Source organism: Trichoderma citrinoviride (assembly GCF_003025115.1).
Source record: "Trichoderma citrinoviride strain TUCIM 6016 unplaced genomic scaffold BBK36scaffold_10, whole genome shotgun sequence".
Taxonomy (NCBI): domain Eukaryota; kingdom Fungi; phylum Ascomycota; class Sordariomycetes; order Hypocreales; family Hypocreaceae; genus Trichoderma; species Trichoderma citrinoviride.
This window is the reverse complement of record NW_020194718.1, coordinates 620,102-641,956: the sequence shown is the minus strand read 5'-3', so window position 1 is coordinate 641,956 and position 21,855 is coordinate 620,102. Positions and strand designations below refer to the sequence as shown.

At 54.4% G+C, this 21,855-nt stretch overlaps 9 protein-coding genes across 9 annotated transcripts; 3 read left to right on the top strand and 6 right to left on the bottom strand.

Moving 5' to 3' along the window:
- Nucleotides 1-2,610: 2,610 nt before the first annotated feature.
- Nucleotides 2,611-3,103, bottom strand: BBK36DRAFT_1164477 (hypothetical protein; the record flags this gene model as incomplete). Its single annotated transcript, XM_024894650.1, has 2 exons — nt 2,611-2,691; nt 2,837-3,103. 2 exons carry the CDS (start codon nt 3,101-3,103, stop codon nt 2,611-2,613), a joined length of 348 nt encoding a protein of 115 aa, XP_024748009.1.
- A 1,296-nt stretch (nt 3,104-4,399) lies between these two features.
- BBK36DRAFT_1123287 (hypothetical protein) lies at nt 4,400-6,717 on the bottom strand (the record flags this gene model as incomplete). The annotated part of the gene is made up of 2 exons (XM_024891037.1): nt 4,400-5,545; nt 5,617-6,717. 2 exons carry the CDS (start codon nt 6,715-6,717, stop codon nt 4,400-4,402), a joined length of 2,247 nt encoding a protein of 748 aa, XP_024748008.1.
- Nucleotides 6,718-7,849: 1,132 nt separating this feature from the next.
- On the top strand, nt 7,850-8,429 carry BBK36DRAFT_141034 (hypothetical protein; the record flags this gene model as incomplete). The annotated part of the gene is made up of 5 exons (XM_024897481.1): nt 7,850-7,928; nt 7,983-8,009; nt 8,067-8,096; nt 8,156-8,246; nt 8,303-8,429. Exons 1-5 carry the CDS (start codon nt 7,868-7,870, stop codon nt 8,427-8,429), a joined length of 336 nt encoding a protein of 111 aa, XP_024748007.1. The 5' UTR covers nt 7,850-7,867.
- Nucleotides 8,430-10,531: 2,102 nt separating this feature from the next.
- On the top strand, nt 10,532-12,456 carry BBK36DRAFT_1122839 (multicopper oxidase; the record flags this gene model as incomplete). Its single annotated transcript, XM_024890985.1, has 3 exons — nt 10,532-10,614; nt 10,676-12,013; nt 12,108-12,456. 3 exons carry the CDS (start codon nt 10,532-10,534, stop codon nt 12,454-12,456), a joined length of 1,770 nt encoding a protein of 589 aa, XP_024748006.1.
- A 301-nt stretch (nt 12,457-12,757) lies between these two features.
- Nucleotides 12,758-14,289, bottom strand: BBK36DRAFT_141027 (NAD-dependent deacetylase sirtuin-2; the record flags this gene model as incomplete). The annotated part of the gene is made up of 3 exons (XM_024897480.1): nt 14,060-14,289; nt 13,150-13,986; nt 12,758-12,906 (listed from the first exon to the last, which is right to left on the bottom strand). Exons 1-3 carry the CDS (start codon nt 14,211-14,213, stop codon nt 12,758-12,760), a joined length of 1,140 nt encoding a protein of 379 aa, XP_024748005.1. The 5' UTR covers nt 14,214-14,289.
- Nucleotides 14,290-14,740: 451 nt separating this feature from the next.
- BBK36DRAFT_1160845 (histone-fold-containing protein) lies at nt 14,741-15,803 on the bottom strand (the record flags this gene model as incomplete). Its single annotated transcript, XM_024894322.1, has 4 exons — nt 14,741-14,848; nt 14,925-15,184; nt 15,293-15,322; nt 15,782-15,803. 4 exons carry the CDS (start codon nt 15,801-15,803, stop codon nt 14,741-14,743), a joined length of 420 nt encoding a protein of 139 aa, XP_024748004.1.
- A 1,532-nt stretch (nt 15,804-17,335) lies between these two features.
- On the bottom strand, nt 17,336-18,300 carry BBK36DRAFT_141021 (NAD(P)-binding protein; the record flags this gene model as incomplete). The annotated part of the gene is made up of 4 exons (XM_024897479.1): nt 18,107-18,300; nt 17,849-18,007; nt 17,421-17,791; nt 17,336-17,372 (listed from the first exon to the last, which is right to left on the bottom strand). The coding sequence occupies exons 1-4, from the start codon at nt 18,290-18,292 to the stop codon at nt 17,336-17,338; spliced, it is 753 nt and encodes a 250-aa protein (XP_024748003.1). The 5' UTR covers nt 18,293-18,300.
- Nucleotides 18,301-18,776: 476 nt separating this feature from the next.
- BBK36DRAFT_1177104 (FAD dependent oxidoreductase) lies at nt 18,777-20,135 on the top strand (the record flags this gene model as incomplete). The annotated part of the gene is made up of 2 exons (XM_024896045.1): nt 18,777-19,238; nt 19,366-20,135. Coding segments are annotated over 2 exons (1,225 nt in total), but the record flags the coding sequence as incomplete, so codon positions are not given.
- A 148-nt stretch (nt 20,136-20,283) lies between these two features.
- On the bottom strand, nt 20,284-21,406 carry BBK36DRAFT_1177089 (Homocysteine S-methyltransferase; the record flags this gene model as incomplete). The annotated part of the gene is made up of 1 exon (XM_024896044.1): nt 20,284-21,406. The coding sequence occupies one exon, from the start codon at nt 21,404-21,406 to the stop codon at nt 20,294-20,296; it is 1,113 nt and encodes a 370-aa protein (XP_024748001.1). The 3' UTR covers nt 20,284-20,293.
- Between the last annotated feature and the right edge of the window lie 449 nt (nt 21,407-21,855).

The window sequence follows — 21,855 nt, the reverse complement described above, 5'->3', positions numbered from 1 at the left end:
AACACGAATTCATGGTAACTCTTGAATTAAGAGAGAGAGGAGCTCAGGTAATACTGGTATGGTATTTGGGTGATAGAGTGAAGTGAGCAGTTCCTTTCGACTCTCGGGGAGCTGATTGTATCAAAAGCCATTATGACTAGCGGTTTCTACCTAAGGTACCCTTTGATTAGGTACTGTCCAGTAACAGATGAGATGTGAGTTGGTCTACCTGTGCTGTACCTTGGATAATCTCAACTACACAGGTCTTCTAAAGATGGTCTCAAATAGCAGTGGGATTCCACGTTGTTTGGTTCACCCTTGCTCAGCCAGCCACAACATCCCGTCGACCCTCCTATTCCTCCCCCTCACTCGAACATGGAATATCTATTCAGTGTGTGTGTATTACCTTGAAGCCCGAACGGATAAATAATCCCAATCAAAACAAGCCTCAACTCCAAGTTACCTAAAGTATGTACGCGTACAACCCTTATTTCACCCTCACCCTCGCACAAAGGCACTGAATAATATGTGATGAGTATCAGAAGAAAAGAAAGTCAATTCCTACAAAGGTGGAATTCTCTACCGAAATAAGCAAATTGCTGCAAACCCTGCGCCCTCATGTGTCAATTGATTCTGTGGAGTGCATACGTACATACAGACAGGCAGCTTACGGGTTACATTGCAGGTTATACAGGGTGCATGCAGGCTGCGAAGGGAGAGACAACCCGACAGCTTGGGCTCGCGCGTGATTCGTCTCGCTTCGCTTACTTCTCGCCAGGGGGGGCTTTGGGACTTTGGTTCCCTGGTAACATTGTCGAACATGTATGTATTCAGTCCTTTTGTGTGATTTTTTTTTTCGCTTGGTTTCTTTCACGCTCAGTATTTGTATGAATGGATGTATGGACAAATGTATGGAGCAATGCTCGTACAGTAGATGATGCATTCTCAACTTCATGGTATAAGTGGCTGTATACCTACCTTGCTGCCTGACACTCACTCACAGCCATCCCCATCTCTCAATCACCCAACAATCCCGATCCCAATTCTAAGAGAGAAAAAATCAAGCCATCATTTCTTACCAGCATCTACCCAGTCTTCTAAGAAAAGAATACAAATCACCCATCACTCACACTCCTACACAACACACAAACATTCCCGCATCCCCTCCACCCTTGACGGCACGGCACGGCGTTCTTCCCCTGCATTATTCCATGGTCAGCAGAAAGAAAGGCACCAACAAGGCAACGCCCAACTTCGCTCTTCCCGAAGAAAGGAACAAAGGACCCTGGGTTCTTTTTCCCGTCCCTGTCAGCCAATACATGCCCGTCTCTCTATCCTTCGTATGTGCGGCACTACATATATCTGTGTGTGTGATACTTGTCCGGGCTGGGATTAGTACGGGAGTTGACCTCTTCAAAGTCGGCGCCCGCAAATGCAAACAAAGTGGTGTGCATGTGCGGATATATCTCCTTAAGTTCACCCATCCCGACTGACAGGCCTGCCCCGACAGAGCCTGGATTGACGTGTCACACTATAAGACACAAGTTTGTGTTAGTATATGCCTGTTTTTAAACAAGAAGCTGTGTGACACAAAGGACGACACCCGGTTCTTCTTCTGCTTCCGATAATTGAATTACCCCTGGCTATATAATCGTACCACTGGATTTTTTGTCCCGAGTTCTAGACTATTCGTACATGCACCCCCCCTTCCTATTGAAAGATTCAGCCAAGTCGATGACGGAAACAAAGTTGCATACTTCGGGGTTTCCCCTTTGCAGGACCAGAGGCGCCCCTGCATGCATTAGGCTGAACGTCCCGAGGGCCTTGATCGCGTGTGTGTTGCTCTGTATGAGGCTCCCGGCTTTGCGACCTCATTTGACAAGAGTCCGATGTCCTTCGGGCGTCTGGGATGTAGGGCGTACAAGATATTGTTCCGTTCCACGCCGTAAGGGGGTTCGCGCATGAGAAGACAGTTACCAACACCGCGGTTCATGTGACAGGTGTCTGTCTGTCGGGAAATATCTGGCCCCCTCGCAGCCCATCCGAGTCGCCGTCAAGTCCGGAGCCGCCCGTAGTCTGCTTGAGAGGGAAAGAAAGCGATGTGCTAGTGATGGTAGTCGGCGACTGCTGACACTAGAACTCGTCCTTGGCGAGTATCTGTCAACAGCCATCCTGTGTTGATAGAAACGACCTTTTTTCCCCTATCGTTTACCACGACAGGTGGTAAGAGCGTCCAAGATATTGTGGCGTAATAAGAGTAGGGCTGAGAGCGGAGGCAGCCCGGAAGCAAAAAGAAAGCATAGAGTAGAGATGGTAAATGATGCCAAGAAAGAAGGCTTCAGCTGAACTCCGGCAACCCAGCCTCCCGGTACCCAATCAATCGACGGAGGCTCCCGGCCACCCTTTGTTTGTTTGTTTTCCTTTCCTTCCCTTCTCCCTCATCCGTCCCGAAAACTTCGTGTGTAATGGCAATTTCGTTTTCGTGTAGCGGTTCCAGCAAATGGCGTTGCACCGCATGTTCCGTCTCCTCGCAATCCCGTGTCTCGCCTTGGGAGAACAACAGGAAAAATCACGCAATCCAATCATCCGATGCAGAAAGCAGCAACTTGTCTCAGCCAGTCGTTTTTTTCTTTACAATATTCCGTCGCTCTCGCCGGGCAGCCTCTCAACCCGCTTCTGCTCCCAATTGTCCAGGTCCCTCCCGGCAAGTCTCTGCAAGCATACTGCGTCAGCCTCCAAGCTCCTCAGAAAGCCCCATTGCCATCTTCCTCTGGTTTGCACCCTTGCATATTCCACGCCTCCCTGTCATAGACACGATGGTGTAAACGGGGTATGAGTACTAGAAGGAAAGACTCACATAGTATTCCTCCTTCATGTCCACCTTGCGTGCCGCCCTCCTCACATTCAGCTCCTCCTCCTTGGTCAGCTGGCGCACCTTGCGGTCGTGCTTCTCGTATCGGATCGCCGTGGCGGGTGTGAGGACGAATGAGCCGGCGACGATGACGGCGATGAAGGGCAGCCCGAAGGTCAGGAACGGGTGCTTGGCCATGAGGGCTCGGTATCGCATGCCGAGTTTGTTGGCGTCGGCCGACGAGCGGAATGTCTTGTTCTGGAACGTCGGCATCGTGACTGCGACTGTGACTTGTGGCTGTGACTATGATTGTGATTGTGATTGCGTTTGCTCGGAGTCTCAGTAGCTATCCCCTCGGTCGATCACGCGGGTGCTTTCTCTCTTGATTCCGTCTCTCGACTGTCCGTGTCGGATGTTCTCCCAAGGACCGGTTCGTTGAAGCGACTGCAGCTCAAAGTAACGGTATAGAGAGCACTTCGTATGCGTTCATGAATCGGCGCGCCGCATCACAGCGAACATGGCAACGTCAGTGTCAACAGCCAAGTTGCGAAGCATCGCATGATGGTGGCTGCTCGGTCCGATGCTTTTCCCATGGTCCCGGATTTTGGTGGGGCCGCTTCCCGCTCGCCGACATGCAGCTACCCGTAGCTACAAGAATCGCTACTGTCGAGAGCCAATGGTTTGCTTGTACCTGTAGCTTCTACTGTAGTTGTACAGTTCAGACGGAATCAAATCGAGATAAGATATAGCAAGAGCAGAGACACCATAATGAACTCGATAGACAGTAGGTAGGAAAGAGTGTATCCCTCACCACCTCCACAACTAGGTAGTAGCAGCTATCAAAATAACATTGCCATTCTGTTCGAAATGACTAACTTACATAGAACCGAGAACCGTCGTAACATCTGAATCATCTCTTCGTTAATGCATCCGTGTTGTAGGTCTGCATTGTTCGTTCATACAAGGCTCAAAGCCAACACCAAGGCAACGGTAAATTCTGCTATTAGGCCCCCCATTTCAACCGCATACTATGCAACCAAAATCTGGCAAAGAAAAGAAGTAAATAAGGAAGCATCGTGTGCCTCTTTGCTGACAAGTTGACTAACTCGCTTTCTCTCGTTCCACATCGACCCTGTCCCCTCAAACGTATTGCAGTTCCTCACGGACAACATCAAAATCTCCAAAATCCATGCGTTTACACAGCCCATCTCCGTCTGACACAAAAGAGGTAAAAAGAAATCTTCGCAATGGAAGGAAGGTATGGTGGAGGACAAAAAAGGAAATCAAAGTGTCGTCGTTGGTACAGAAGCAAAATGCTCAGCCCTATAATACCACAAATGAAACACAGGAAAAAGAAAAGAAGTAAAAGACAAAGACCAATTCTTTTAGAGTGTGCTGTTTGCTGCTCATGATCGCCTCCATTTTTCTCGTCATCGTTGGACACAGATAAAGTGTTGATATCGTGTGCTATGCGGTGATGCCCAAGGGCAAGCATTGGTGAATAAAGTAAGAAAACCTGCATCGTAAAGTATGAATGCAAATAGAACGCTTGTATAGACTCGATGTTCATCATTCGGCAGCCTGAGGCGGCGATGACTGCCATCCATTCATGTATGCCATTAGCCCCATGCCGAGAAGAACCACGCCGATCATCGAGGCGTATGGGATGCCAGCGCGAAGGTGTTGGCTGGCCAGAGGGCCTCCTCTCGGTGAGGCTTGAGGCGTGATCGTATTGGCCCTCGACAGAGTAGGGGCGTCTGCCGAGTCTTCCTCGGAGGTCGTAGCAGATCTCTCCTGCTTAGGCGCCAGCTGGGCGACTTCAGGAACGGGAGCGGCAGCAGTGGTGGCCTTTTCTGCTGCTTCGTCTCGTTCCGTGCGGAGGGCCCTGGAGCGAGATCGTCGTCGCGCCTCGGCCGCAACACGCTTGGCCTCCTCCTCCCGCAGCTGAATGACCATCTCCTCGAGCGTCTTCCTGCCCGAGTCGCGCTCCGCTTCGGCAGTCTCGCACCGGGCCTTCCACTGCTCCATCTGCATCCTCAGCTCCCGCATCTGCTCATCCATGGTGTCGATGCGAGATTGTAATGCTGCCGCAGTCTCCTGCGCCACCTTGTCCGCCTGGGGTATCTCCTCCGTCTCCGGCAGCACGGTCTCCGTTTCGTCTGCATCGTGAGCCGCCTCCTGTGTTGGTTCATGGGCTTCCTCGTGCTTTTCGTGTGATTGTACGCCATTAACCTGGACATTGTTCGCCGATTCTTCGAGTCGCCGGGCCAGCTCTTCCGCCAACTCGCGCGCTTCCCGCTCCTTCTGAAGCATCAATTCCAACTCTCGCATACGCGCCGTCTGGGTATCAATATCTCGCTTCGCATTATTGAGTGCTTCAGTAAGCTGGATGATTTGGCTCAGGTTTTCCTGACGAATCGGGGACGAGGTTGCCGAGTCCAACTTGGGTCTGTCCGACAAACCTCGCTTGAGAGACGGCACATCTGGCTTCTCGGGAAGAGGTTGCTGGGGCGGTGGTGCAGGAGGATCGGAGAAGCGCGCCTTTGGATCTGATCGGAAGGAAAGGTTGCCGTTTACCATGGTCTGGGGTTTCGGCGGTTCAGAGGCTTCGAGCTTCTCGACATCCTTGAGGTCGTCTTTGGATAAGAGAGTGTTAATGAACTGGCTCGTGCGGTTCAAATCTTGAGCCTGGAGTTTGGCGCTCCTCATTTCATTCTAACGAAGGTGTCAGTGGATGCAAAGGGGAACAATGAAATGAGAAATAGGGGACTGAGGGTAGTGCTCACAGCAAGACGCTTCAAGATCTGATCTGTAGCAATGGGCGTCAGGAAAAAGGGACGTTGCTGCGCCATGCCGTTCATATGGCCATTCATGGTACCGCCGTTAACCATCATGCGGCCATTGTTGCCCATGGACATGTTGCTTCCAGCGCGGCCTCGCATCTGCACTCCGGCGGGGATCATCATGGCGTTGTTGGCAGGGTCGAGGTCTCCAAAGTTCATATCCAAAACGTTGTTTGTCGTATTCAAGAAGCCCGCGTGCTCAATTTTCGCGGCCACCTTGTGGTGTACTACCGTTTTCTGATCTTCGCTGACGATATCAATGCCGAGCTCGAGATGGTCGGCAGTCTGGAGTTCGTGAGGCTCAGACTCGCGGTTCTCCTGGGACAGTCGCGTGCCGTTGACAAAGGTGCCGTTGGACGACTTGACGTCTCGAATGTAGATTTTTCCATTTCGCTCTGCGAAGATTTCCGCATGCTGCCGTGATAGCACTTTACTATCAAAGAAGCCATTCGTAGCAGTCGGCACCGTCTTCTGGTTCGTCTGTCGGCCGATCCGTATGGAATCGGGCGCAAAGGGCACGGCAATTGTCTTGCGCTCAAAGGTGCCGTTCAGGGACAGCAGATAGAGCATGGGCTGGCCGGGAGGGAACTGCTGCTCGTTGGGCCCCATGGGGCGCATCATGCCCTGGGGTCCCAGCTGAGGCTGTCCCGGTCCGCCTTGCTGCATGGTGACGTGTGGCATCATGCCGTTGGGCCGTCCTTGGGGAGGCCTCGAAAAGTCCTGTGACTGCGCGTCTCCTTTGTTACCAGCGGGCCAAGGGTTCTTTGGTTGGGGCCTCTTTCTGTTTGCGCTGCCATTCGACCACTGGCTCAGATCCGAAGCTGATGACAGCGATGTGGCATTGGAGTGGGAGCCATTCGTCGCAACAGTCGTATTGGAGGCGTTGGAGGCGATGGACGAGGACGAGTTGGTTCGCGAAATACTCTTGCGGTTCATGAACATGCCTCTGACATCCTCTGAGTTCATCTGGTTGTTGCCGTTAATAGTAGCCCATGGCGGCCGGGAAATTTGCGGAAAGGTTGGAGGATTCGCGACGGCAGTCATGGGTAAGGCTTCGTTGGGGGTGCTTTGCCCTGCTGGATGGGAAGAGAAGCCGTGGAAGGAACTCTGTCAAGCGCAGAATTCCCGTCGCTAACAGCAGGCAGTCGGCCGATGTCGATAAAACGCGTGGGTACACACACCCAAGGGCGTTTGCAAGTCGCCAACCACCACCGCCCGCTGAGGGAAGGAAACGAGGAAAAGGAAAACAAGGCCACGCGTGCGGCAATCGAAACACAGAAAGAAATCGAAATTGCTCTCGATGCGGCGTCGATGTCAAACGGGTCTATCGCTTGCGATCGGGAGAAGAGACGCAGAAACTGCTCGGACTCGGATCGTGGTCAGCGTGCTGCCGTACACAGAATCGTCAGCAGAGTGTTGATGTGATGTGGCTCCTTTGTCGAGCACCAATTGGGGGATGGCATGGCACGACCAAGCGAGGCTGGGGTCGAGCCCCCTGGCCCCGGACCGGCTCAAGGGCGCTGGGCTCAGATGTGAAACATACCGTGAAATGATGGAAGCTCGCAATCCTGGGCGATTCCACACGGTCGCTGGCGAGCCTGGTGAAGCTCGGGCTGTGCTTGCTTCGAGGTGTTGCTTGGGGGATCTTGTCCTGTCGCTGCTAGCACCGCTAAGCGCTGGGCTAGGCGGCGTCGAAAGCTGGGGGGCCAAACGATACAGTGCACGCCGTCTGGCCGCTGTCTCAGTGTCTGTCAGTGTCTGGGCGCCCGGCTGCCACAACGCGGGCTCGAGACGGGCTCTGACATGCTTCGCGAGCACTTTTGCAGACGCTGATCGGGCGTCCCAGGCGATTGCTCTCCCCATCTCAACGAGACCCGTCCGTCCAAATGGGCCGTATGGGGCCCTGAATCGGCTCATGACCTGGCTTCACGTGATGCATCATGACAGTGCCTCGCTTGCGGGCTGCTGCTGGATATGCACTGTGAGGGGCGCTAGCGATAGTCAGAATGCGCCGCATCAACCTTTTGCCGTTGCCGCCGGAGCCGCGCCGCAGCCAATCACATCCCGAGCGGCCTCGCCCATCGGAGCAAGGCATGGAGCCTGTCCGAAGCACTTACACTTGGACCTTGAGAAAGGCAAAGGCAAATTTAACCTCCAACGCTTCTGCGTACTGCACTGAATCCGGCTGTTCACGATGCCTCCTGTTGCGCCGATTCACCACGGTGGCCAGCAGGCCCCGTCCACGTTTGACAAACGTACGGAATCGTACCATTGTGAGGGGCTGCAATTTCGCTAACAATAGTCGACAGTCAAGATGGGCGCAATGATGGGCGGATGTAAGGGCTCTTCCAGCAGCCGTGTTTCGGGTTGGGCTTAAACTGACGTCTCTTCAGCTGTCGGTGTGATTATGGGATTTATCTTTGGTAGGCCATTGGAAGGACTCGCCCTTCGGCCATGGGCTGATTAGCTGACACCTTGGTAGGCACTGTTAACATCTTCCGATATGGTGCTGGACAGCAGGGCATTATGCGGACTCTGGGCCAGTACATGGGCGCATCTGGCGCAACTTTTGGGTTTGTTTAGCCTGAAGCTTCTCTATCTTGACATGATGCTGACGGTGTCGCCGTAGCTTCTTCATGGGAGTTGGCAGCGTCATCCGCTCAGATGCCGACCCCAAGCTCCACGAGCTGTACATGCGAGCGCAGCGACGGCCGATAGTCCTGAGAGCGAATCCCGCATGGAAGCGAGACGAATGAAGATACAAAATAACGAATGACGAAACTACACCGAGCGCCGATCGCCAGCCGCAGTATGCACGTTCCGGTGGCACGAGTTGACTGCCTTGTAAAATAAGAACAAACCAACCGACATTTACGATCGAATACCGATGCGATTCATGTCTTGTAAATTATCTACCTGTGTGACTGGGCGTCTAGATCCCAGATTTGTGCGCAGCGGTGGAATCACCATCATGTCGTTTCTAGCAGGTATGCAAGAGCACCAAATGCTCAAATTTTCATTGCTACGAAAAAAGCTATCTATCACTGTCTTCTCTCTGTATCCGTCTGTCATATCTCGCCTGTGCCCTGATCACTGCAGAACGTGAGCTCGACACTCGACCAGGGCTTGATCCACCTCACTGCTCAAGCCGTGAGTCACTCAGTCTTGCAGCAAACGAGTCCTGATGATGTCTCGAACTGTCGATGTAATTACTTCTCGAACAATACGAATCACGTGTTTTCTATCGTCCTATGAGGCGGATGGGCGACACCACCTCATTCACCGTCTGTCCGATATATGTCAATTATCACGTTATCAGCCGCTTCTGTACGACAGAAGCACAGAAAGGATTACCTCTGGGGGCCGCATTGCACCCTTCGAATGGGATCTCAACAACTGGCGATGCTACCCTCCTTCTGCAAGCCTTGGGAATTGCAGCCGCACTTTTCCCCAAGGGAGGAGCCATATAATTCCCATTCACCGTCTGGAATCCGGTCCCCGATATGGGGCGAATGCCTGACCGAATGATCTGCGACTCAAACGGGATGCAGTGGAACTTGGGGAAATCAACCCGATGCCAATTCGCGCCCGTCGAAAAGAGTGAAGGCAGGACGCTTGCCAGATGTTGCTCTCCAGCCTCGTCCAACTTCGGAAAGAATGAGCAGTTCGTGTAACAACTCATCTCAAAAATTCCCTTACTTGGACCCAACATTCTGGCTGCTCGCATGATGTTGGTGTCGTTGTGGCATTACGAAATACTTTCGTATTTCCTAGGTGATACCACTACTCTCCGTGAGATGGATGGATGTGGCAACGAGATGGTCATGGGCTTGTTCGGAGCTGAAAGCTCGTCGAGTTCGCTAATAAGAGCTCCAATACTTGATTGGTTACTCTGTTGAAATACGCCTTCATGCATGACTCTCACGCCGCCTGTCTTGGGGCAGTGAGCCAAGGTCATTGGCTGTCGAACACTTTGTCGACGGTCCTTCGCCCTGCCTCGTGTTATGTGTAACACTGCCAGATACCTGTCGATTCTGTCCAGAATCTGCTGACAATGGATATAGAGCCGAAACTTTCTGGGCTCATGCTGCGTTAAGGCTGCCAAGTGGCGGCTGAGGCATTGCCTACTGTGCTACCATGAAGCCCCCCTTCTTGGTTGCTGGGAATGATCCTCTGGTTACAGCTACTACTGCATGAGCAACCCCTATGCGGGATCTCGGCAACAGGTATGGTCTACGCACAACTTGGCGTCCGAAACACGTAAAAACTATGGACAGGTGCTTCCTCTTCGAGCTGCCTTGATCTCTTTTCGGAACCAGCAGTGTCTCATGTGAATCAAAATCGAGCATCGGCGATCTAATAATCGATTTGCCGATCGGCATATATTGGATATTCCAGGCCATGTGGCCCAGCCCGTGGTCTAAGTATCATGCGTCTGTCCAGCTTGGCTTGCACTCGATGATATTAACCAGACACCTTTTCCGTTCTATACGAGAAGCCTCAAATATCCTGTGCTGCAAGAGATCCTCCGAGACGGGTGGGCTGAATCTCCTCGACCAATAGCTGTTCGAACTGGAAGCTGGGGATGCTGTTTTCCGCTAAGCGTGGCTAGGGGGGGTGCACTCGTGTTGGCCGTTCCCGGATTCTGGACCACGAGGATGCCTTGCATAATGGGCATCATGGACGCCGGAGACGTAAATGGAAATTTTCGATGGCCGATTACTTGGAGCTGTCCTCTATGTGTATGCGCATGCACAGACTGCCTATATATAGGGGAGGCGATGGAATGTGTTGTTGTGGGTATGTCTGATATGAGACCTGTCTTCGACACGGTTCTCGAATAAGATCATTGGCCATCATGGGGGCTTATTATAGCCGTCAACGGTCGAAAAGAGACGGCTCTGTGACCAGTCACAAGCTTTCTCACAAACAAACCAACGGGTAGGTTTTGCGACTCGCTTGCCCTTTGAGTTTGAGGAAACCGTTCCTGACATGCCCATAGCCTCTCTCTTCTGGGAGTCTTGACTTCTCCATTCCTCCCTGATTTTCTGAACAACAACCCGACCCCCAATGGCTATCCGTGGAGCAACCTCAACTGCAGCACCAATTACTATGACACGAGTCCGAAAACGGGTGTCATACGGTCCTATGAATTCACCGTCAGTCGGGGCGTCATGGCCCCCGATGGATACCAGCGCAACGTTCTCTTGATCAACGGCGCTTTCCCCGGCCCCTTGATCGAGGCCAACTGGGGTGACACGATCCAAGTGACTCTGCACAACAACCTCACCGGGCCGGAAGAAGGCACGGCGCTGCACTGGCACGGGTTCCTCCAGCAGGGAACGCCCTGGGAAGATGGGGCGCCCGCGGTGACGCAGTGTCCCGTTGCGCCGGGTAAGAGCTTCACGTATCAGTTTCATGCATCGCTGTATGGGACGACGTGGTATCACTCGCACTACTCTGCGCAGTATGCGGGCGGGCTCTTTGGTCCCTTGGTGGTTCATGGACCAAAGTCGCAGGACTACGATGTCGATGTCGGTCCCGTCATGCTGTCTGACTGGTACCATGAGGATTATTTTGATCTGGTGGAGCGGACGATGAGTACCGAGCCCGGAGCGAGCAGATTCCCCTCAGACAACAACTTGATCAACGGGAAGATGGTCTTCGACTGCTCGCAAGTCACGGACGGCACGCCGTGCACCAGCAACGCCGGCATCGCAAAGTTCAAGTTCCAGCGCGGCAAGACGCACCTCCTTCGGCTCATCAACGCGGGAGCAGCCGGCACCCAGCGCTTCTCCATTGACGGCCACAAACTGACCGTCATTGCAAACGACTTTGTCGACGTTGAGCCCTACGAAACCGAGGTCGTCACGCTTGGCATCGGCCAACGCAGCGACGTCCTTGTCAAAGCCGACGGCGACCTCGACGCCTACTGGATGCGCAGCAACATCAGCAGATGCTCATTTACCAACCAGCCAAACGCCCTTGCGGCAATCTACTACGACGACACAGATTCAGAGACTACTCCCGAGTCGACGCCCTGGGATGTGCCTGACCCGGGAACTTGTATCAACGATGACTTGTCGTTGACGGTGCCCGTGATGAAGCTTCCCCTTCCGGAGCCGGATGTCACTATTGACATGGAGCTGGACCAGTTTCAAAATGATACAGGCCATAACTTATGGCGGCTGGATGGGGTTTCGTTTCGAGGAAACTTTAACAGTCCGACACTGTTGCTGAGTAACCTAGGAAACCTCACTTTCGAACCGCAGTGGAGTGTGAGAAATACCGGCGATGCAAAGAGCGTCCGAGTGAATCTCATCAACAGATCTCATGTTCCGTAAGAAACAACCCACCCCCCTCCCTTACTCACCATTACCCCTATCTCACACTTATGTCTCCGTTTCACTAACACTCCACGCCGAAAAAAAAAGCCACCCCATGCACCTCCACGGCTTCAACATGTACATCCTCCACGAAGGCTGGGGCGAATGGGACGGCGAGTCCATCGTCCGGCCGTCCAACCCGCAGCGGCGCGACGTCTTCATGGTGCGCGCGGGCGGGTACGTGGTGATGCAGTTCGACGCGGCGAGCAACCCGGGGGTGTGGCCGTTCCACTGCCACATCGCGTGGCATGCGTCGGCGGGCCTGTTCACGCAGTTCCTGACGGCGCCGGACGAGGTGAGGCGGCTGAGGATCCCGAATGTTGTCGCCGAGACGTGTAGGCAGTGGGGAGGGTGGACGAATACGAATATCCCGGAGCAGATTGACAGTGGGCTTTAGGGGTGGGGGGGTTTCCTGGTTTGAGATGGCGAAGCTGGGGATGGTTGTGTTGTTTTTATGTAAAGTTGTTTTTATATAAGGCTAGATTGAACAATGAATGAATATACGACTTGAGCCTAAGTATGAGGAAAAATCTATGACAGATGTAGAGTAAGAGGATGTAATCAAAGCAAATGTCTGAACCCAAAGCCGTCTTACCAAGTATACCTTATGAAACCGCTCGTTGCGAGACACAACCGCTGCGTATATGACACGAATTGTAAAAAACAAACGGAAAAGAAAGTCATTTCTTTATTATGCCTCATGTCTGCTGAGGCTTCTCTTCATCCTTCTTTTCTGACTCTGCGCTCTCTTTGCCGCCTGCCCCTGTGGTTTCGTGTACGTTCTGCGTGACAGTCTCCGGTGATGAGCCGGAACTGGGGTTGTCTTCTGGTGTAGGATCCGACTTTTCTGCGCTTTGTGTAGCCTTGTCCTCTGTCTCTCGTTTCTCTCCTTTGGCGTCTTCTTGCTTGGGAGCTTCTCTGGTCTGTGTGGCCTTGTCTTCTGTCTCTTCTTTCGCGGAAGTCGTGTCCTCTGTCTTGATATTTTCCTTGACATCTTCAACTTTGGCTGTCGGAGCATAACTCGGCGTAACCTCGCCCTCTGCTTCCTTCTCCTCTACTTTCTCCTCCTCTTCCTTCTGCTCATCCTCACCCTCTTCATCTTCCTCCTTCTCAAGCTTGAGAACAGTCTCAATGTCCCCAGTCAACTTCTGCAGCTCATCCTCAATCTCCTCGTCACGAACAGTCCAGCTGCGCAGCTGCCTATCAGCCTCCTCGTCTCCAACGAGATTTCGCCAGTAATCATTCAGTTCGGTTGTCCAGCCCAACAGACCAGCCAGCTTTCGAATACCGTCATCGCACGCCCCCAGCTCCAGCACATCATCCGCTCGCGACCCCAGCGAGCCAACCTTTTCCATGTTGAACAGCACGCGCGGCGTTTCCTTCCGCGCCATCTCGGGAAGGCTTGCAAAGGGATATACCGTCAAGCTCGTTCCAATGATGAGAACGAGGTCTGCCATGGCAGTGTGGTGCGACTTCTCTGAAAAGGCCCTGGGGAGGGCTTCGCCAAAGAAGGTGATGTCTGGTTTTACCAGGCCATTGCACTCTTTGCAGCGAGGAACCTCGCCTCGGTGAACATGCGCCTTCATGTCGGCATCGGGGAACTCGACCTGGCACTCAATGCAGCGCTGCGTCGCAAAGCTGCCGTGGGCTTCGACAATCTTGTCCGCGGGGACGCCAGCCGTTCGCTCGAGGCAGTCAATGTTTTGTGTGAAGAGCATCTGGAGGAGGCCCTTTTCCGCAAGAAGCGCAATGAAGGCATGGGAGATGGTCGGGTGGAATTTGCCGGGATAGAGCTCCTGCGCAAGCACGTAGAAGGGCTCGGGGCGGTTGCGGAAGTATGCAATGTCGAACACAGCCTCTGCGTAGGGGAGTTTGAGGCGCGCCAAGTTGCTGTACAGCCCTGTCTTTGGCGATCGAAAGTCGGGGACTAGTCGTGCGATTCGTTAGTTGAGACCTGCCATTCGACAGCGACAGCGACCAGATCAAAGGGCTAGACTTACTGCCCGCGGCGGTCGAGATGCCGGCGCCTGTCATGACGACAATGCGCCGGGCTTTGCCGCTCTTGATGTGCTCGGCGACAGCCTCCAGGCTTCGTTCCTGCAGCGTGGCGGGAGGGCCATAGGCCGCGGACGGGGTCGACTCTTCTTGGCCCATTTTGCGAGCAAGCCAGCGGGGGACGCGAGGTCCTGAAGGCTTGTGGCGGTTGCGGTGCTTTCGACCTATTTTGGCGGATTTACTGTGGATTTTTCCGGGCGCGGTTTGTAGAGTCGCTGAGAGGACGTGGTGATGGGCCGATGCCTGGAGTTTCTGGGTTGATGGCACGGCTAAGAATTTAGAGATGGGCAGAGCGCGAACCATCCAATTGGTGGAGACGCACATGTGAGAGGCGACCTTAGCGTTACATCATTGAAACGCCGGGACGGTTTATCGATAAGACGAGGGAGGGATCGTCATGAGATGTTCAACCTCAGGAGACACCCGTTAAATGGCGAGATGGATTCACGACGACCCCTCCCAGATGCCGAGAACGAAAGAAAAGAACTTGATGAAGCCAACTCCGGGAAACGAAGGTCCAAATCAGAGTCTGACCTGTCTACCAACCCTCATTACCGTGTATGAAAACGCCTAGCAATGCCCACCGTGACGCCCTCTCTCCGAATATCACCGAAACAAAAATCCCATCATGTGTGGCGCTGTCTGGCCGCAGCGAACTGCTCTTCCTGCAGCCGAGCGAGCTCCTCCATAGACATGCCGCTGTTGGCAAACTTGTCTGCCTTTTTCTCTCGCCCCTGTTGACGACGTTAGCGCTGCCCTTGAGCTGCAAAACGAGAGGAGATGGGGGGGTGGCGGGAGACATGCGCGAACCTTTTGAGTTTCCTTGTGTTCGGCCGCCGCTTCTAACACGGCGGGCACGTAGTCAGAAAAGCCCAGGCGTTCTAGCGCCTTGGTGATGTGATCGCAGGCGATGGTCTTTTTCGCTTCCTTCTCGGAGATCTCGTTGGCCTCGGATGAGATGAGGGTAATAAACTCGACACAGCATTCTATGAGCAGGTCACGAGCTTCCTTGGCGAAAGAGACGCCTGTCTGCGGCGGCAATATCTCGCTGACTATCTTCTGAACAGTAGCTGTTACACGGTGAGCTTCATGGTCCAGACAAATCATGCGTCACATTGCCGCCAGGGGTGGAACCGAGGTGCCATATCATTGCGCCATGAGACAGAGAGGAAACGTACCTTTGGGCAGCGATAGGTCGTCGTTGCTTCCTATAACAAATCACATTAGCAATGAAACTCTTGGTGTCATGTTTGTTGGCGCAGCATGAGATACTCTTGCTTGCTTTGTTCCAGTCATCGAATGATGACCACATTCTTGAGCTCTCTGATGCGATGCTGGGATTGTGGGGGGGGCTTAGATGGACGTGCAGTTGGGCAACGAATTTGAAGAAACGAAAAGGGAAAAGGGATGGTAGGATGCGCTGAGAATATAGATATACTAGGATATCATCGTTGTTGGCCACGGCAAGGCACAGATGCGAAGTTTGTATAAAATGCCATGACTTCATGGATACAAACAATGAGCCGGAGACTCGGTCTTATTGGTCTCCAGACACGGCGACGACAGCAGAAGCAGCGACGCACGGCTATGTTTCCTCTGCAAAAGCAAATTGAAAAAAAAAAAAAACAGCGGAAATAAAAGAGCGATCAAGCAAAGTTTAGACATACCGCCAAACTCATGATCCGACATGCTGGGCAGAGATGCGACACAGGCGACGCTGTGGCTTAGACGCGCGACTGCCTGAAACTGTGGAATGGGAGTGAGATGCGGCGACGGCGGAGAGCGCAGACAGAAAGCTGCGCAAGCCGGAGAAGAGGGCGGAAGACGTGGACGAGGGCAAAGAAGAGAACGTAAAACAGGAGAGAGGATGGAGGAGATATTATATACAGATCAGGGCAGGATTCCGGTGCGTTTGGTGAGTCGAGGATGCGACAGCTGGCGATTCCGAGGCGCTCAGGGAGTTGATGGACGGACTCTGAATGTTTCCCGGCCAGACGGTTTGCCGGTGGGGCGGCGGCTGCTGTTATACTTGAGCGCTGCTGGAGCCAGTTCTGGTGCACGGCCAGGGCTAGCGGGCGGGCGGGCGCAGGTACCGGGTACTTTGACGCGCCCGGCGGGTGTCTGGCGCTGGTGGTGCGTGCCGGTGCCTCAAAGCAGCAGCAAATGGCAGCGCAGCGCGCTGGAGGTCGCGGCGCTGACTGGCTTGCAGAGGGGCAGTTCACGTGCCGCAGCACGTCGCCCAAGTATGGAGTACAAGTGGAGCAGTTCTTAGTGCGGACAAGCTCTGGCAGAAGAAAAAGGAAAAAAAAAAAAAAAAAAAAAAAAAAAAAAAAAAAAGTGTTTATTAAGCTCCCAGTTTCGGCTGGACGAAAACTTCTCTTCCTTCTTCCACCTCTCTCTTCTCCCGCTGCAAGGGAAGAAGCAAGACAAGCACAGCTCTGCACCAGCTCCAATTGAGCTCAGAACTTGCTGCTCACCGTCAGCATGATGTGTGCTTCCATCGCCGCTCGCTAGCACAAGGTAAGGAACCTCCCTCCAGACGACACGCCGCAGCTCCAGTTGCCTTTATGATGAGATATGTTGTCGCCCCAGTCTGAGGAGGTCCGACAAGCCTCCCCTGCTGACAGACACAGTCTTAGCCAAATAGACACTTTGCTGATTTACAACTGGAGCTTCGTCTTGCTCTTCTACCACCCGCAATCTGTTTGCTGTGCTTTCATGGCTAACAATGCTTCTCACAGGCAGCGCTTCTGGCAGCAGAGATTTGCAAATGTAAGAACCGACCCGCTCCTCTCGACAGACCGCGGCACAACGTGATGTACCAAGTAAAGTATTATCAAATTCCGAGATACATACTGCGGACACACTCTCCTGAACAACGCCGTACTCGACCTTGGTTTCTGAAGCTACGTCGCCAGCAATTACGACCAGAGACTGACAGATTATAAAGCTCTCCGTGGAGATTGGCACAATGGCAACACGCCGGCACTGAATCACAAGGTAGGTGGCAGTGACTTGCTTCTTTCGATTTCTTTTTTGTCTACTACATTATACATTGCGTGATGAAGAAACTTAATTCCATGCTAATACCGAATCTTCATGTGGAGATCATTAAGAGCTTTTCATCTTTCGACTGACTGCAATGTTTCCCTTCTCTATTATTGCTATTCCATTGTTTGTGTTTGACCCCCGGCTAACGCAACGAAGCTATAGGACAGAAATCATGCTTGATACGCCGCCAGCTCAGGTGAGTTCCAACTAGACGCGGTTAGTGATGGACATGGCGATCCGGGACGGCGAACCTACACAAGATATTGTCCGCTCAGCTCGTGCAAAGGGTTGGCCACAAACTTGGCTATGACACCCCCTGGCTGCTCAGGCTTCAGCAGTGTGCCCTGCTGGAAAGCGTCGACAAAGCTCTGGTACTGCTTCTCGTCCATGGTGTCCTTGCCCTTGAGGCGCAGGGTTGCCTGCATGTCGGTGTCTACCCGCCCAGGCCCTATGGTGATGCTGGTGATGTCCGGTTCTTCGACGGCAAGATGAGACGCGATGGAGTTGACGGCTGCCTTGGAGGAGCCATAGGTGCTCCAAGCAACGTAAGGCTTGAGAGCTGCTCCTGACGATACCCAGAGGATGCAGCCCTTGGTCTTCTTGACCTCATTCAGACTAGCCTTGGCCTGCACGCCATGTCAGCAGCCGTCCGATGGGAAGACGCCAAGATTTTCCCGTCTTACCATGGCAATATAGCTGAAGAAGTTTATCTCGTAGACCCGCCTGATGTCGTCCAGGGAAGCGGATTCCAGCTTAGCCGGCTCCAGGATTCCATGGTTGATGACGACGCCGTCGAGTCTTCCAAATGAGGCGACGGCCAGGTCGACCAGCTTTTCGGCAATCTAGCCGTATTCCTTTTGTCAGATACGATACTTGTTTCGCAAGACATACCTTACTTAGATGAAACAAAGAATCAGGCTTAAAAATAAGCACTCACTCACCCCTGAGCTTGTGATATCGCCCGCCAGGTATTCCACCTGGCCGGGATGTGCGTCCTTGAATTTGCGCAGCAATTCCTCGGACCTGGCCGTGACGACGACTTTGTGGGATTGCGCCAATAGTTGCTCGACGACGGCTGCGCCCAGGCCCTTGCTGGCGCCGGTGACGATGAAGACCTTGGAAGCCATGGGTAGGGACAGCTGCGAGGCGGTATCGGGTGAAGAGGAGCGTTTCTTTTACTCAATCCAAGCCGAGGGCAGAACGAGTGAGGAGATGGCGGACTGGGCTAGTTATTTTGGCGAAGACAGGGATATTTGGGGCTTGTGGTTTTTTTCCTGAGCCGATGGCAAGGAGCCGGCGCCGCCCTGGAGGGTGTGGGGAGGGGGAGGGGCGACTAATCGAGGAGAGGCAAGGCAAGGCTTCGGTACGGTGAGCCGGACAGCGTCTGAAGGCCGCGGGAGGTTGAGATATAAGACGGTTGGTTCCGGGGGGTGGACTGACCGGAATCTCCCTCTGCGTCTCATCGACCTGATACCTTTATCTACAGATCCTACCAGGTACCGCTACTACTACCTTACATACGCCACAGCTGAAGCTTCTGTTGGGGGCCCAGGATCTCCAACGTCGAAAAGCCTCAATCCGCCGGCAGCCAACACACAGTGGGAAAGACGTCATGGCTGACACTGTCATCCTCGGCAGTGGTGTCATCGGCCTGTCGACGGCCTACTACCTGCTGCAGCACCAACCGGGCAGCACGATCCATCTCGTCGACTCGGCCAACGAGCTCTTCGCCTCGGCGTCGGGCTTCGCGGGCGGCTTCCTGGCCAAGGACTGGTTCCGCCCGGAGCTGACGCCGCTGGCGGAGCTGAGCTTCGAGGAGCACAGGAAGCTGGCCGAGCAGGAGAACGGCAGGGAGAACTGGGGCTACGCCAAGAGCGTGACGGTCAGCTACGAGCCCGACGGGCCGCTGCTGGGGGGCAAGAGGGGGGAGGACTGGCTGCTGGAGGGCACGAGCAGGGCCGGCGTCGTGGACACGCGGAGGGAGCACGAGGATGGCGAGGTGCCGGAGTGGCTGAGGCGGACGGAGGGCGACTCGGTGAGGGTGATTGATGATGGGAGCGGCACGGCGATTGTGTAAGTGTTGTTGTTTTGTCTTTTTTTTACTTACGTTTGCATCTGTCACATCTTACATGATCATGTCACCAGTTTCTAAAGTCCGATTTTGTTTTTTTGCTGACGTTGACTGCTAAAAAAACCCCAGGGATCCCCTGAGATTCTGCAAGTTTCTCCTGGAAAAGGTCAAGGCGGCGGGCGTGCAGATTCACAACCCTGCGGTGGCGACGCGCATAGAGACTGACGAAGGCGGGAAGCTCTCGGGCGTGGTCGTCAGCCACCCCGAGGGCTCGGACGAGACGGTGATTCCGGCGTCCCGCGTGCTGCTGTCGGCGGGGTGCTGGACGCCGCACGTCTTCAACGACCTGTTCAAGAACCGGTACTACATCGACATCCCCATCGAGAGCCTGGGCGGGCACTCGCTCGTCGTCAAGGCGCCCCAGGCGGTGACGACGTGCCACTCCGTGTACACGACCATGGACGCGCTCTCGCCCGAGGTGTACTCGCGGCCGGACGGGGTGATTTACGTCGCGGGCGTCAACCACGCGTCCATCCCGCTGCCCAAGCCCCGCGTCAAGGCGGTGACGTTTGACGAGTCCGTCGCGAAGCTCAAGGACATTGCGCGGCGGCTCATCGCCACGCCCGACGGGCAGGACCTGGAGATTGTGCGCGAGGGACTGTGCTTCAGGCCCATCACCAAGAGGGGCACGCCGTACATTGCGAGGCTGCCCGAGGACAAGCTGGGGGAGGACTTTAGCGGCGGCGGTGCGGACGGCAGTTCGGGGGGCGTCTTCATCGCGGCGGGACATGGCCCGTGGGGGATCAGCTTGAGCTTGGGGACGGGCAAGGTTGTTGCGGAGATGATGTCTGGGAAGCCGCTGAGTGCGGACATTTCGAGCCTGGGATTTTGAAAGGGGGGCGTGTGAGTGTGTGTGTGTGTGTGAGAGAGAGAGAGAGAGAGAGTTTGACAGTGTGGGCTTAGAGGGTATTAGGCAACCGATCTCTTTTTCATGTATGCGCTTTGCTCTTTCATCTTGTTCTTTGGCTTTTGTGTTGGATAGGAATTTGTGTTGGCATCAATTTGTTAGAGCATCGCGAAGTCTTTTGATATCGCTTGGAAGAGCCCTGCAGCACCCCCCTACAATGATCTCAGGCCAGTTTCCCCTGGCTTCCGTAGCCCGCACGGCCTGCGTAAGCTGCGTCTCCCAGGGGACTCTGTCTTGTTGTTGTTCAGCAGCCCCCTGAGGAAGCTCCCACTGCTTGGTGGTTGTATTGTACACTTCCCCGTTTGTTCCATCGGGATACAGCACCAAGGCAGGCCACCTCTCGACGGTGCCCTCGTGCAGCAGATTACGAATAGCAGCCTCGTACCGACGAAGCAACGAGTCCAGTTTCCAGACCTTTGTGCAGTTGATGCCTACGGCCCAGGGGACTGCTTCTTCCGCGAGAGCGGGATCGAGCATCGCCCCGAGTATGGCCTCAGGGGAGCTCCCGTCGGGCGTGTTGTCGTCGTCTTCGTGGGGGAAGAGACAGGACATCCAAAAGGGGATGCCGGAGGAGAGCTCCGGGACGGCGGCCAGAGCGCGGCGGAGGGCGACGATCTCGTCGAGGCGGGGGATTGTCTCGAGGGCCATGTAGGTGATTCTGCGCCTGACGGGCGGGACGACACGCGCGAACAGCTCCATCCGCTGGCGGTGCCAGAGGTAGAGGGCCTCCTCGGAGCTGTGTTCCGCGTCGTAGGCCCCGCTGTATTCCTGGCTGGGGATCATGCATGCGCCGTAGGGGCCGAGGCTTAGTGCCACGGCGGCGGCGCAAGGGGTTCGTGCCTTTGCTGCTTCATGGGCGATTTGGATGGCCTTGTCGAGAAAGGGCGGGATGTGGGAGGCGTCTGCGATGCCGGACGGGTGCTCCGCTGTTTTGGTGGCCGCGAAGCCCTGGATGGAGACTTGGTAGGTTGCCGTGAGGAGGACGTCGACGGGGATGGCGGCAAAGGATTTCTGGCAGAGGAGCAGGGTTGCCGGGTCGGAGACGAGGAGGTGGGAGGACCAGAGGGGGGAGGAGGACGGGGTGAAGGAGATGCCGTGGTTGTGCTCGAGGGATGTGCCGAGGCCGCCGTCGAGGATGCGGATGGTGGTGGTGGTGGTGGTGGTGCGAGGGGGAGGTGATGGATTAGGGGGGGGATCGGGCATTGTGGGTTTGTAGTAGTGCTACCACTATTCGGGATCAGATACCGGGTTGAGATAGGAGATGTCGGGTTGTGATGAGTTGAGTCCAGGTGAGGCTCTGATTGAACTCAACTGTGAGTGAAGTGCATGAGTTGAGGGAACTGTGGGGTTGATGTGCTAGCATGGGCGCGCCCCTGTCTTGCGGTCAGCTGCTGGCGCTAGAGGTGAGGTGCTCTTACAGGGGCCTGACCGACGTTCAGCGGCTGCGATAACGACCTCCAGCTGGCTGGACAGCAGGGGGTCATGCGGTTTCGATTGCTGCAGGCTTCAACCTGGCCTCGACATTCTTTTCCTTCTGCACACGTCCCATGATGGCGAAGATGAGACTTCAGGTTACGATAGGTATCGAATAGCATCTGTAATCGCTATACTTACTGTCTGACCCATCGATATGGCAGCTCATGAGAAACAGC